General features: G+C 37.4%; 2 protein-coding genes across 3 annotated transcripts; both read right to left on the reverse strand.

The window, feature by feature from the left end:
• Positions 1-162: 162 nt before the first annotated feature.
• On the reverse strand, positions 163-4,393 carry LOC6576733 (beta-galactosidase). Its single transcript, XM_002002685.4, has 6 exons — positions 4,094-4,393; positions 3,319-3,488; positions 2,493-2,643; positions 2,085-2,427; positions 1,522-1,669; positions 163-1,452 (listed from the first exon to the last, which is right to left on the reverse strand). Exons 1-6 carry the CDS (start codon positions 4,226-4,228, stop codon positions 363-365), a joined length of 2,037 nt encoding a protein of 678 aa, XP_002002721.1. The 5' UTR covers positions 4,229-4,393; the 3' UTR covers positions 163-362.
• A 1,181-nt stretch (positions 4,394-5,574) lies between these two features.
• On the reverse strand, positions 5,575-11,421 carry LOC6576734 (SH2 domain-containing protein 3C). 2 transcript variants are annotated; one of them, XM_002002686.4, is made up of 9 exons: positions 11,299-11,421; positions 11,058-11,183; positions 10,828-10,983; positions 10,600-10,768; positions 8,770-9,124; positions 7,508-8,524; positions 6,313-6,747; positions 5,847-6,253; positions 5,575-5,783 (listed from the first exon to the last, which is right to left on the reverse strand). In XM_002002686.4, exons 1-9 carry the CDS (start codon positions 11,354-11,356, stop codon positions 5,657-5,659), a joined length of 2,850 nt encoding a protein of 949 aa, XP_002002722.1. In that variant the 5' UTR covers positions 11,357-11,421; the 3' UTR covers positions 5,575-5,656. The 2 variants fall into 2 exon arrangements, with proteins under 2 accessions (XP_002002722.1, XP_015020822.1); XM_015165336.3 differs by lacking the exons at positions 10,600-10,768; positions 10,828-10,983; positions 11,058-11,183; positions 11,299-11,421 and adding an exon at positions 9,508-9,784.
• Between the last annotated feature and the right edge of the window lie 2,454 nt (positions 11,422-13,875).

The raw sequence follows: 13,875 nt of genomic DNA on the forward strand, positions 1-13,875 counted from the left end.
AAAAAAAAAAAAAAAAAAAAAAAAAAATAATAATAATAATTAAATTAATTTGAGCAAACACGGAAAATAAAAAGAAATTCCTGAATAACAAAAGAGTCAATTGAAAAGGAGCTAAAATTATAATAATTTATAATAAAATGTCAGTCAGTAAAATGCAAACAATTTTGAATTAATTAAGCAATGTTTATTATATAAGAAAATTAACAGCTAAGATTAGCAAATATTAAATAAAGAAATGCTTGTCAAGGTTGTTGTTGCGACAGCAAAATCAATAACTGCTTCTAATAAACAAAAAAAGAAAACGCTTGTAAATTATAAAAATAATAAAAAATAAAAATTAACAAAAGTAAAAAATATTCTGTCTACTTCTGTGCCTCGCTGGACTCTCCATCCAGCTGAGCAACTGCATCAAATTGGACCGCCGGCAGCTCTGGCCCATTTGTGGTCTTATTGCAGCGTTGATACTCGATCAGCACCAGGGAATTGGATCCGACTTTGAGCAGCTCGTTGGGCACATAGAGCGTTATCTGGGGTCCGCCCAGAGGCCAATAGCGTCCCAAATTGAAGCCATTCACATAGGCCACACCCTTGCCCCAGCCAGCCGGGTTCAGATAGGTGTCGCCCACCTCGGACACCTGAAAGCTGCCCGTATAGAGTATGGGTCCGGAGCGTAGCAGTCGCTGCTTGGCTATCGACGAGTCGAGGGCCGCATTTTCTGGCAACTTCTGGCGCCAGTTCTCAATGGTGATGGCCTCCAGTGGATAGGCCGTCGTTGTCCAATCCTCCAGCGGTAAGGCGCCGCCATTGTGCAGCTGGAGCGTCACCTTGCCAAAGATGCCTTTGGTGTCGTTGGCACGATCATAGTTAATGCGCCCCTGATTCTCGACGAGCAGCTGCAGCGTGCTGCCCCAGCCCTTGCTCAGGGGCAGCGCATAGATGCGCGCCTCCCGGGACAATGTGCCCACCAGCTGTTGGTCGACAAAGACGTGCGCTCGATCACGTAAATCTTCCACCTGCAGCAGCGTTGGATCCAGATCCAAGCTGGGCAGTGGTGTCTCGTACAGCAGTAGGCCCGAATACTGATCCATTTCCTCAAAGGACTTGGGTTTCGTGGACTTGACGGGCGCGCCCTTGGCCAGGGCAGCGCGTCCCTCCGCCGACAGCAGCTCCGTTGTGGGTGTCAGCTCCACTTTGCCATATGCCAAACGCTTGGCGGGATTTAGCACAATGTTGGGCAGCTCCAGTACCTCGCCTATCACTTGCTTGACTAGCTCATACTTTTTGGTAACTCCGCCCGCCTCATCCATAACCGCATCGTAGTCATAGCTGGTGATGTCCGCCGTATAGCCAATGCTGCCATCCAGATCGTAATTGGCGCCGGCTGTAAAACCGAAATTTGTGCCGCCAAAGAACATGTATAGATTGACGCTGGCATTGTAGCTGAGTATGGTCCTGAAAGGGAGAAGTTGATTATTATTAAGTTATTCCGATAGAAATTCTAATATAATTTTTTTAAGGTACTTTAAAGCGCTGGCCACTTCCTGCGGATCACGTCGCTGATTCATCTCCTGCCAGTGGGTGAGCCAGCCTGGGTAGAACTCCGAGTTGACCAATGGTCCAGTAGGCTGTACGCTGCGCAGATATTTCCAGATTTGATCAATCTCATGGACTGCATAAGAGAGTGTAGAGAATAGTAGAGTATAAGAGAGTGAAGTAGAGTATAAGAGAGTAGTGGAATATAAGAGAGTGTAGAGTGAAGTAGAGTATAAGAGAGTGTACAGTGAAGGAGAGTAGAGAGAAGAGTATAGAGTAGTAGAGTATAAGAGAGTTGTGAAATATAAGAGAGTGTAGAGTGAAAGAAAGTATGAGTGTAAGAGAGTATGAATTCTATGGAATTTATCTTAAGGATGCTGACAGTTAAGACCGGCAAAATCTTTCTTTTCAAAAATATTATATTAGCTATTTGATTATAGAAACTGAGCATTTCTAAAATTCTAATTTTTATATTTAACTGTCTTCATCTTCACTTTAAGATCGGCTACTTTTCAAAGTGCTCTCATATATCTCAAATCTATTCTACTCACTGCGATCGATGCCAAAGTCCGTGGTGGCAAATACATTGTCAATCTTTCCGCAGTGCATCCGTTCATTTGGAATGTCCACAGTGAACAGTAGCGCTTTATTTTCCACATATTTATCGGTCTCGTCGCGCAACCAATTCAGATAATCATGATCGCAGGCATAGTATGCCGCATATTCGTTCTCGACTTGCACCATTATGATCTTGCCGCCGTTGCCGATAAGCAAATGCTTCAGGCGTGGCATTAGCTCTGCATACCATTTGCTGACCTCGGCTATATATCTGGGATCATTTGTGCGCACTTTGATGTCCGGATATTTTGTAAACAGCCAGTGGGGTAGACCGCCCTGGGTTGTGTGTTAAGATTAAAATTATTCAATGTGATTTATATAATCAAATTTTCGTTATTTACGTTATCGCGCTCAGCACAGATATATGGACCGGGACGCAGCACTATATAAAAGTCCTCTTCTTGAGCTATTTCCAGAAATTTAACCAAATCGGCTATGCCCTCCCAATTGTATTCACCATCGTGCGGATTATGCAGCGACCACTCAACGTAGCTGTTGAGGCGGAAAGATAAAAATACAGAGATTAGAAATAAGTGATTAATGATTTAATGATTATTTTAAAAGTATTATCTACTTGCTCTAATTTTCAATCAATTATTTTAATAATTGAGTCGTTTGATATATTCAATTATTATTAGACTCAAATATGTAGTATATATAACAGTTTATTCGTAAATACTATACTTGTTACATTGTTCTACTTATATACTAATATTATAGTTTTAAGAGTATTACTGTATATTCCATTCCAATATGGAGCTGCCTCTTAATTTTTCTTTGGCATATTATAAACATCGAAGTCTATATTTATATTTTATTATAGCAACAGATCTCTCAAACAACTTTGCCTAAGTCTTTCATGTAGTCGGTTATATATACATCGTAGCATAAAATCAGAGCTCCACATGCTCAGGCTTGCTCTATGTTAATTTTCGTTTTTAAATCTCAGCCTTGAGAATGTTTTAAGTAATTAAATTTCTGAATGTATCACAGTTTTATCAGCTTGTAAAAGCTGCAAAATTATCGGAGCTGTAAGACACATTGACAATGTTGATTCATAAATTCAAGTCTGCCTTGCGGTTGCTCAAAGTGTGCCACAGTCACGTCCTACCGTTTACACAACCTATCCTATATATATATTATATTATATTATCGATAGCTACTCACGTATCCAATGCATTGAGACCAGCTGCACGCATGGTGCGCAGACGATTACGCCAAGCCTCAGGCAGAGCCCGGAAATAATGAAATGAGCCGGCGACATAACGAAATGGTTTTCCATTCAAGAGGAAAGTGTTTGCCTGGTGATCAATGCTGAAAGAAGTTGTCTCCTCATTCTGAAAACATATCAAGATTGACAATAATTAACCACTGTTAATTTAAATTGACTAAAATTCTTGTTTTTATACTCCGAATCCATTGTAAATGGGAAAATTGGGTATAATTGTTTTATGAATATGTGTATAAGAAACTGTGTAGAAGCAGCTGTAGCAGATCCCATAAACAATATATATTCTGGATTAGGGCAAGCTGACTCGATATACTTATGTAGCTATGTCAGTCTGTCCGTCCGTCCGTTCGTATAAACGTCGAGATCTCTAAAGCCACATAAGATAATACGAGTTTATAAATTTTGTCCGATAATTCATGTCATTTCGTTTGTATCGATAATAATCGATAAATTGACTTTGTATTCGAGCAGGTGATTTCTGATTTTTCTTTTGTGCTATGCCGGAAAAAAACTTATTCCAAATACTAGATATCTGTGGTTAGACTGACACATGTTTTTATCACGTTCTAAAAGATTGCTGAAGATAGGATTTATTTAACCAAAAAGCGCGTCTTAATCTTCCAAACAAATTGTTGAATGATTATCATATTAGTTATTTATACTATTCAGAGCATCCCCTAACCTCTAACTTGTTTATATATTTTAGCTCACCTCTGTGACGTCATTGCTGCCGCTGAGCCCCACACAGAGGCCGACCGTCAGTGCGATCACCAAAATTATAAAGCCGCCGCTCATGGCCAACGTTAGCTTGCGATTGCAGCGAAAGCCGCCACTGCCGCCACTCATACTCGTCTAACAGGTGCTCGCTAGAGCTTTTGCTGGGCTCACAAGCTTCGGTCGGATGCCTCTGAAGCTTTCCACTGAGTTCAAGAGTTTGGCGTTGAGGAGCTAGTTTTAAATAAGTTGTGTAAAGTAACAACCGCTTAGCTGCCCTGTTGGTTCGACAATGTCAATGGGTTCTCTGGCACTTTAATCGCTCACTTCATGATACATAAGTAAGTGTATTATTATTCTCGCGTTCTGTGATAAGTCTGCTCGGCTATGGAGTGGCTGCTGATAAAGCTAGTGTGGGACTCAAGTGGAAGTGCACAATTTATTTGCCATTTCGCATGGCGAGTGAGCTGTGCCCATTATCGTTATTCGGGCATTAGTTCAAGTAGTTATAAATAAGCATATCTGGAGCGTTTTAAAGAAATCTAAACGATAATCCCTATCTATCGAATCTGTTTAGATTGCACCCCAACTAATATATGATTATTTAGTATTGAGCTAATTAATCCATTCGAAGTGTTTTTAAATTATTTCTTACTACATATTAATCTCTATTCTTTTCTCTTTACTTTTTTTCCTGTAATTATATGAAGTATAATATGTGAATACGATATTTCCTTCATACTTCATATACTTCAATAAAAAAATCAAATAATTAAATTATTAATTAAAGTTTCAAATTGCTTAAATTACACAATACCTTACTTCCTTTAACGATAAGTATGTCTGTATATATATAAAACACTTATCGTTATTTGCTTTCCTTTATTTTCTTTATTATAGTTTACCGCACTATCACTTATAAAATTGCAAAAAATTATATTATAATTATATTTAGTATACGGTTTACACTTGTTGCATGTTTGCTATTATTATATGTATGCATTTGATTAACTGTATATTGTCGGATCTATAGTATGTGTATATAATACTTTAAATAGTTGGATTACATGTGTCTTTTAAGTACTAAACTATAAATGCCTTTGGTAGTGTGCTTCAATATCTATCGGTTAATACCAACTCTCTTAGAGAATCAGCATGCCTATCTTAGATGTAAATACATTTTGATTAATTCCAGCATGAAAATGTTTTTTTTGTTTTTTTTAAAGAGATGTTTTAACAATACTAATTAGTTCCTTGGCTTAACTAAATTTTAAATATTTTTTTGTTTTTTATAAATTATTTGAACTGTAACAAAAGCGCATCTATTTTTTGTTTGTATATAAAATTATACACACATAGGCTGAGGTAGAAACAGCACAAAATTACAGAGAATTGGATAAAATTGTGGGATAGCTGCGAAGTAGAAGGACTAAGAGTATAAGACTTGTATAAGACTTGTATAAGTATTTAGTTTTTTGATTGTGTTAAGAAATATCTTAGCTTACAAACTAGAGTCCATATAATATCGCTGTTTACTCATTTGTTTTTTTTTTTATGCAACTAAGCGCTGACGCTACAAAATTTATCTGCCATCAATGTTAGCACCTTCTCTAGTTTTCCATGCCGATCCTCGGGTTTGGCCGTGGCACCTGAACTGCCCCACAGGAACTTGACGTGGAATTCAGTGCTGAATTAAGGTAAATTATGTCATCAGCCAAAGAGATTTAATTCGAGTGGAACATATACTTACCGAAAAGCATCCGCCAGCAGTTCATCTAATCTTGTGCTTGCCTCTTCCATTATAATTTTAGCATTCTTGCGATATAGATCCAAATTCTTAAGAAAGCCACGTGATGCATCCAAATGTTGAAAGTTGATGGTCATGCCGAAATCATCTGCCTTCGATTCCCAGGGCGCAATGCAGGTATTATAGAGTGCGGGACGCTCATCCACATTGCTATGATCGATAATATCTAAAATGGGTCTGTCGATGAGCAGCGCGTATAGCAGAACGTGGGGCACAGTTGTGTTTGGCGCTTGCGGATTGGAGGCTTCGTTCATGCTGCTCAAAGTGGGTCGGAGCTTGGCCTCAAACGTGAAGGCGCTGTCCGTGTACTTTTGGCGTAAAATGTGCCAGGCCTGGTCCAGTTTTTGTATCTAAAATTGAAATTGCTCAAATGTAAACCATATCCTTTATTAAGTTTCATCCAACTCACCTGCTGCATGCACAGCCCCAACATAATGGCACAGAATCCAAACAGATTGCCCAGCGCGGTTTTTGTTTCCACCGCAACTTGTATCCACTTGCTGAGTAGCTCGGCGCGATCCAGGTCCGTTTGACAGGTGAGTATGGTCACGGCAACCATTAGTTTGATGCATTGTGTTCGCTCAATGATGTCCTCGCGAAACACTTTGCCATGCGGCAGGGTCAGCAGCTCCAGACCGGAACAGCTTAAATAGCAATCTGAGTCATTAGCAGGCTTGTCCAGAAATAGGCCTACATCGATGCGTGTAATGTGCTCGGCCAGTAGCTTGGGACCCGTTTCTAGCAACATCATCTTGAATGTGTTCAACGCATCTCCATCTAGCGGTTTATTCTCCACTGAAGGCAACAGCAACGTACTAAAATTCTCGAAATCAAATTTGCTGCACTGCAAAGCGAGAACGAATCATTGATCAATCACTATAAATATATATATATATATATATGTATGTATGTGAGTATACATTTTTAAATAGTATATATATGAATCTCTTAAATTTTTAAATAATCTAATGGTTTTCCGAACTAACAGGCTAAATAACGTAATAAAATTTAAGCTTTAACGTATGTATTAATTGCGTTGCCACTATGATTTAAACAGTTGGGCAGACATTGCCACCTCGTGCAAACATGTATTGATTTGATCGCTCAGTTTGAATTTAAATTTCGAATTTGATGTCGATCACTAACCATGGTTAGTGTGTCGATCGTATATGAAAACATTTTGTTACGGTTTAATATACAAGTAAATTTACTTGAATTTTTGTAAAATAGAATAATTAAAATAAACAAAATGTAGCTGCATATTAAGGTACAATTAACAGAGTTCTCACGTAGCAGCTACGAAGCTGTTAAAATGATGTTGCGGACTGTTGCTGGATATGTAATTTACATATGCTATTAATTATGTGTATTCAAATAAAAGCGCGTAAGGTGGCAATACCTTAGTTCACAATAGATTGCGCCTTTTTGTCTATGGCAGTTCTATTGCCACTTTAAAAATGGCGCGTGTGAAAATCGATGGCGTTTTAATATATTAATTCATTTGTGCGCGTATACTATTAATACAAATACCTGTATACTATTAATACAAATATTACAATGCAGTTATTTATATTATGCTGAAAATATATAATATGTGTGCTTACCAGTTTAAACTCCTCAATGGGCAGTGTGAAGAGCTGCTCTTCAGCTGCTATGGCGTCGAATTCCGTAAAGCTCTTCAAAGTACCGTTTGAAATCGAGCTGCTCATAAAACGAGGATTTTTGATAATTACACCACCGCGTTGTATGCTCAATTCGCTAATATCGCCTGGTGCTGAGTCGCCTGAACCATTACCAGAATCCGAGCCGCTTGCCTGATATGCCAGCACTGCGGCCATTGGTTCCTTACGTGGCTTGGGCGGCGGACTTGGTGGCCGATCGGGCGTATCAAGACTGCAATTACGCGCTAAACTGCAAATCCGTGCCGCTGCCTGTTGGCGAAGCGCCTGCGCTGCCGAAGTGCTCGGGCGGGGCAGCGATTGTGTGCTAAACTTGTGCTCCAAATGCTGCGACTGCAACTGCATATCGCTGGTGGGATTACAGCGTGCAATGGTCTGAAAGCGGGCCAGGCCATGGCCATTGGTGGCATCTGTTGCGCCAAGCTGTTGCTGCTGCTCCTGTTGCTTGTTAATGTTGCACACCACCATCGCCTGGGCAGGTGTTAAGCTCTGTGAGCGTTGCTGCTTCTTGCAGGGCAGCCTAGGCGGCGGTACATCCCGACGCACTCGAGGTGGTGAACAATGCGGACTGGCGGGCGTTCCAGCCTGCTGCTGTTGTTGTGGCTGTTGCTGTTGGGTTGCTGCAACATCGCCCGTTAGTTGGCCAAAGCGAAAGATTGCGGAGCCGCCTGCATTATTGTTGCCCATGGGCGAGTTCAATGGACTCAAGCCACGCAATCCGGCCAGCATTTGTGAGTGCAGCTGATTGCCCACAATCTTGTGGCCATAAAAGGATAGTGGATATGTGCGATTGCATGGATATTGTATCAGGGCGCCAGAGGCAGCTGATATTGGTTTGCCGGAGCCCACGTAGAAGGTGATCAAATCCGGCACCGTATCGAAGGCATCCTCCTCAAATTGATACTGCACGCGCTCGTAAACAGTCTCCGGTTGCAGCACCAGCTGGAATTAAATAAGGTTAGTGTGAGTCAAATATAATAATTATGATACATGTATGTATTTGTATTTGGAATCAAATTATTTAGCTGTTCTAATTAAGAAAGTATTTTACTTTCAAATATATTTTTACATTGAATGCAAATTTTCATTAGCATTATAACATAGAAATAAATTAGAGTCTTCCCACTTCATTCATTTCTTACATCTTACCCAGCACTTGTCCTTTCTAACTCTTCCTCTTCACTCACCTTGTTGAGCACAAAATGCAAGACAGCTGCTTTGCTGCGGCAGGTGAGCACATAGTTATCCGGCTGAGAGGCGCAATCTCGCACCAAAAAATCTCCCTCTCGCTGGACAATCTCCTCGGCCCGTTGACGTGGCAGGGCGCCGTGGTACCAGGCATGCGAGCGCAGCTCTCTGGCATCCAAACTCAGTTCCCATTCGAGAGCCTTTTTCAGCGCAATGGCCTCCTGTTGCTCATTGGGATTGGGCGAGGCGGCCAGGGGCGTGGACACGTTACTGTTATTGCCGCTTTCCATGTCGTCGGCGTTGTCGCCCCAATGCGGACTGTTGCACTTGGAGCGCGGCTTCAATTCCTCATAGCTGCAAAGGGAGCGCAAAAGAAAGAGAGAGTAGAAGAAGAGAGCGTGAGAGTGTGAATTATTGCACTTTTACAAATTTCCCTTATTATGGGTAATTTATGGAGTGCGTGTGAGAGCTTTGTGTACATTGCCCTCACACACACAGCCGGGCTAGTGTTGAAAAGGGAAATTCGCTCCCACAGGATTGTTTCTTGGTATATGCGAACTTTTGTCTGAAGTTCAAGTGCAGAAAATAAAAAAAAAAAAATTACGCTAATGCAATTGTAGTAAAAGCTGTAATTATTATTTACGCGGAATTTAAGCAACAATTTTTCATTTGTAAATGAATATTGTCGATTCAATTGAATTTTAAATGCTTTTTATTTACAAATTGTTATCACTTACCTGCTACGCCCATTTTGCTAGATTTTCGTTACGGAATATATAAGAAGGACACGCCTTAAATTATATTCTGTTTGTTTAATACTATCAGACTTTGCATGGAAATAGAATGTTGATATTTAAATTGAATTGTTTTTTTTTTTAGCTCTTTTTTTAAAATTAATTTTCTGTTTACTGAAACTGTAATACTTTTAGTTTATTCTTATCTGGTGCTTTCTTATCGCGTCGACCTCGTCTGTACTCTTTGCCATCTAAATTCGCTCTGCGTTTTTGGCCCACCCTGGCACATGTCGAATGTCCTTGTGAGGGTTGTTCGCTTGGCCCGAGTTGTTTGTGTTTTGTTTTAAGATTTTTATGCCGCCTGCCTAACGGCATAACGTTTATTGTGTTTTTTTTTTCTATTTATGGGAAATTCTTTGGGGCATGCGCAGAGTTTTTGTTATTGAAATATATTTATGTGTGTGAGGGGCTGGAGAAGTGGTTGTTATTAACGGTAATATGCGGGCAAGCAGGCAGGGAATTGTGAGAGCTAGAAGTTGCATGCGGATGTTATCGAATAGTGAAACTTGTTTGAGGATTCGTTTTATTTAAATATGAAATTGTGGACAATTTAAATGAAAATACTATTAAATTAAAAAATTAAATAATGTAATATATACTATGTATATATATCCTATAGAATGGAACTATAAAGTTTATGGAGATTATTAATAGAACTTATTTTTATATAGTTATCGATAAAAGGTAGTAGGTGAAATTAAGATAAGAGCAGTTATTCAATTCGTAAATTCTATTATACTATTCTATTCAACTATTGATAATATTTTATCTTAAATTATGAGAATTTTCAGCATATTTATATACTATGCAAATTATTTGTTTGTTTCTTTTTCCTATATAACTATGAACTATTCGATTCAATTTGTGCTATGACATGACCATATTTATGCATTTAAGAGATTTAAAGAATTGATAAAGATAATTTAACAGTCAAGCTTGCCTAAAGGTCACTGAGGCAAATGAGTTCAAGTGAAGTTCAAGAAATAACTCTACAGTTTTGCATAAGTTTTTGTGCAATTTCTTAGGCATACTCACATTGTTGTTGTCTCATCGAATGTCAATTGCTTTAAGACCTTGCCACTTTTCGTGGTAACCACAGGTGCTCCGCCGCTGTCATTGCTGTCGGCCACATTATCGGGATCTAGATAAACCATGGGACAGGAGCCCTTGCGACGCGGCACCGCACACGGAGCACTTCTCATGGCTGTTCGTAGATAAACCAGCCATGGATTGGTATTCAATTAAATATTTTTTGCCACTTACCTTCCAAATTCATGGACTGTCTGCGCTTGGCCCGCACGCCCAACAAGCTGTTGAGCATTTTCTGGCGATGGGTAATGCTGCGTACGCCCAAACGCTTTAAGTCTCTATCGGTTAGATCGCCAACATCATTCACAGTGGCATACATATTCAGGTTTTCTGCTTGAGCGGATGTGACACGTGAGTTAATGCACTTTTGCCGCAGAACAACAAAAAGTGCTGACTAAACTGACCTTCATATTGCTGCAGCTCGAGCAGATTGAGCCATTCGCTAATGCTCAACCTGGAGTTGTGGATGATCATGGCAACATCGTCGCGTCGCCTGCTGCCATTGGGATAACGGAAGTTCCAAAGGATGCCTAATTGATACAAAAAAAAAAAAAAAAAAAACAAATAGGGCGAGAGACAGTGTGTTTTCAAATTGTATCAATAAGATATTTTTTTTTTTGTTTTGCAAATTCCTATCCCACTTACTGCTGCGTCTATTTGTGGCATTCCGCGAGTCGAGTTGACGCGTTTGCACATTACCCATTGTCTCAACAATTTGTACGTAGTTCTCAGCGTTTGTCTATAACTATATTAGCTTTATAATTAAGCCGTCACATTGCCGCGCGTTCGTTAACTGAAATTTTCAACCGCTCACAGCGCTTCGTCTCAACAAACTGAACAAACGAAGCTCTAGCTAAACAATATTGAAGAAACCTGAGGCATGTCAAGTCGTTAAGTAAATACTCTAACAAAATTGAGTAGGTTGGGTTTTGTTTTATATTCATTGATATTTTTTTTTAAGTTATAGTATAATTGATTTATACTAAAAATAATTACTAAAGCAATGAAAACTAATTTGTTGCTTGTCAAACCTTTATAAAAATTTTTTAATTTTGTATTTATAAACTATATTTAAATATTTTATTTACATTAACTTTTAATTATTTAAAAAATGTTGTAACTAGTATTTATAAACTTAGTACCTATAAATATTTGATTTATACTAACTTTTATTTATTTAAAAAATATTTCTAAACATAATAGACTATTAAAAATATTAATATATTTTAAAAAATTAATTATTTGATTCAATATTGGAACATATATTTTGCTACTATTTAACGATTTTCTTTTTTTTTTTTTTATATTATAAACATATATATTGTTCTTATATATGCATACATATATTAAAATTCAATATATATATTTATTTTAAAATATTATTTTCTTCTTTATCTATTTATTTATATTAAACACTTTTATTTTTTTTCTATTGGAAAAAAAAAAGAAATAATTTATTTTGTAATAAATATTTATATTTTTTGTACCATATTCACATTTATTTTTGTCTTTATAATTAAATAGCACCATTTATATATAATATATCTATCTCTAAAGCATATATCTTGATGCATTATCCCAATGCTGCTATAGTATATACTCGCTTATTATTTGATTTGGCATTAGATATCTGCCTTAAATTTCTTTATTTAATCAAATATTGTTGATCAATCAATAAAGATTTTTTGTTTTTTTTTTTATTTATATAATATTTCTCTTAAATATATATATTTTTAAATAAACATATTTTATTAAGAGAAGTTGGCTTTAACTTTCTTAGTTTCTGGTTGCACTACAAACCAATGTAACAAATTCTGAATACCCTTTGTCAGTGTATAACAATTGAAGTATTTTTTCAATGTCGTTCGTCAATAATTTGCGCTCACTGTTTGCCTAATTGTCTCTCTGATCCGCTACGGCTGAGGCCCCCGCGCTTGACCAACAGCCGTTGTCGCCGGGTATCGGGTATCGGGCTTTATCATTCTCTAGATTAGAAGGTCTCCTCGTCGCAGTTTCGAGTTCTGCTGATCGCAGCGGTATATCTTTAATTAAATTTTCGGTTGTTTATTATAAGAAAATGGCATTGCGTGTTCTATTATTGTTTATTCTGTGCGGCACACAAAGAGTGCAAAGAGAGCGAGAGCGAGTGCAGGAGAGAGGGAGAGACAGAGCATTAAGAGTAAATTGCTTTTAATGATATATGAGGTATTAATATGTTGCTTTATCAATTATAAATTGTTCAGCTAATCCCTAATTGTTTGTTTTCATAAGTATGTGAGGCACTTGGTCAGATCATTCTAATTATGGAATATTGCTGATCATTAGTCTAAGTTATTAGATGGAGATCTGTGTCTGAGATAGTATCTACGTAATATGCATAGCTGGCTTCATTAGCTTGTTTGTTTGAACAAAAATAATAATTATCTGTTGTATTTCATAAAGCAATAAGCTAAAGCGTTCAGTTTTTACACTTTACTTAGTGGTTTGGGGTTATTAGGTTTTCTTTTATGCTGACTAGGTAGAAAATTATTGTATGTTTCGAAATTCGATTCAGTTATTTAACAGTATATTTTCAACTATAAGAAATTCATATTAATTCAAATACGTTCATAGTTATACATAATTATCATTTAATCTTTGATCTTCATGATCATTACCAATATCAAAATTATTATTATAAATCATTATCATGATCCGATACGATTATAATTGATTCGGTAACTTTGCTTCGATCCGAATTCAGATTTCAGCTTTCAGGTCTAACTTCAGAAGATGCTCTTAAAAAACCATTACAACTTATATTACGTTAATATATTCAAATTATTTCATTATAGCGACTATGTCTTCGTTTACTTTAGTTATTTTAATAAATAAATATAACAAATTATTATATATATTTATATATCTTACAAGAGCCAAAGAAATAATTTTAATTTTATTAAATAAATATAATTAATTATTATATATATTTATATATCTTACAAAAGCCAAAGAACTGCGACTTACCTACAGCAGGTCATCAAGGCAACTGGTCAGGCTTCCAAGCAGCTTCGGGTTTTCTAGTTCAGTCTGATTCCACTGTTCCTCGTTCATTACACCCGAAAAGAGCGTGAGCATAATGAGTTTTCCGAGTTAATTATGACAAAACCAAAAAATTACTCTGTGCTTTGAGTCTTAAGTAAATAAATTACAAGTTTATTTGAAATGGACAGACATATACAG

Source organism: Drosophila mojavensis, unplaced genomic scaffold, assembly GCF_018153725.1.
Source record: "Drosophila mojavensis isolate 15081-1352.22 unplaced genomic scaffold, ASM1815372v1 contig_36, whole genome shotgun sequence".
Lineage (NCBI taxonomy): Eukaryota > Metazoa > Arthropoda > Insecta > Diptera > Drosophilidae > Drosophila > Drosophila mojavensis.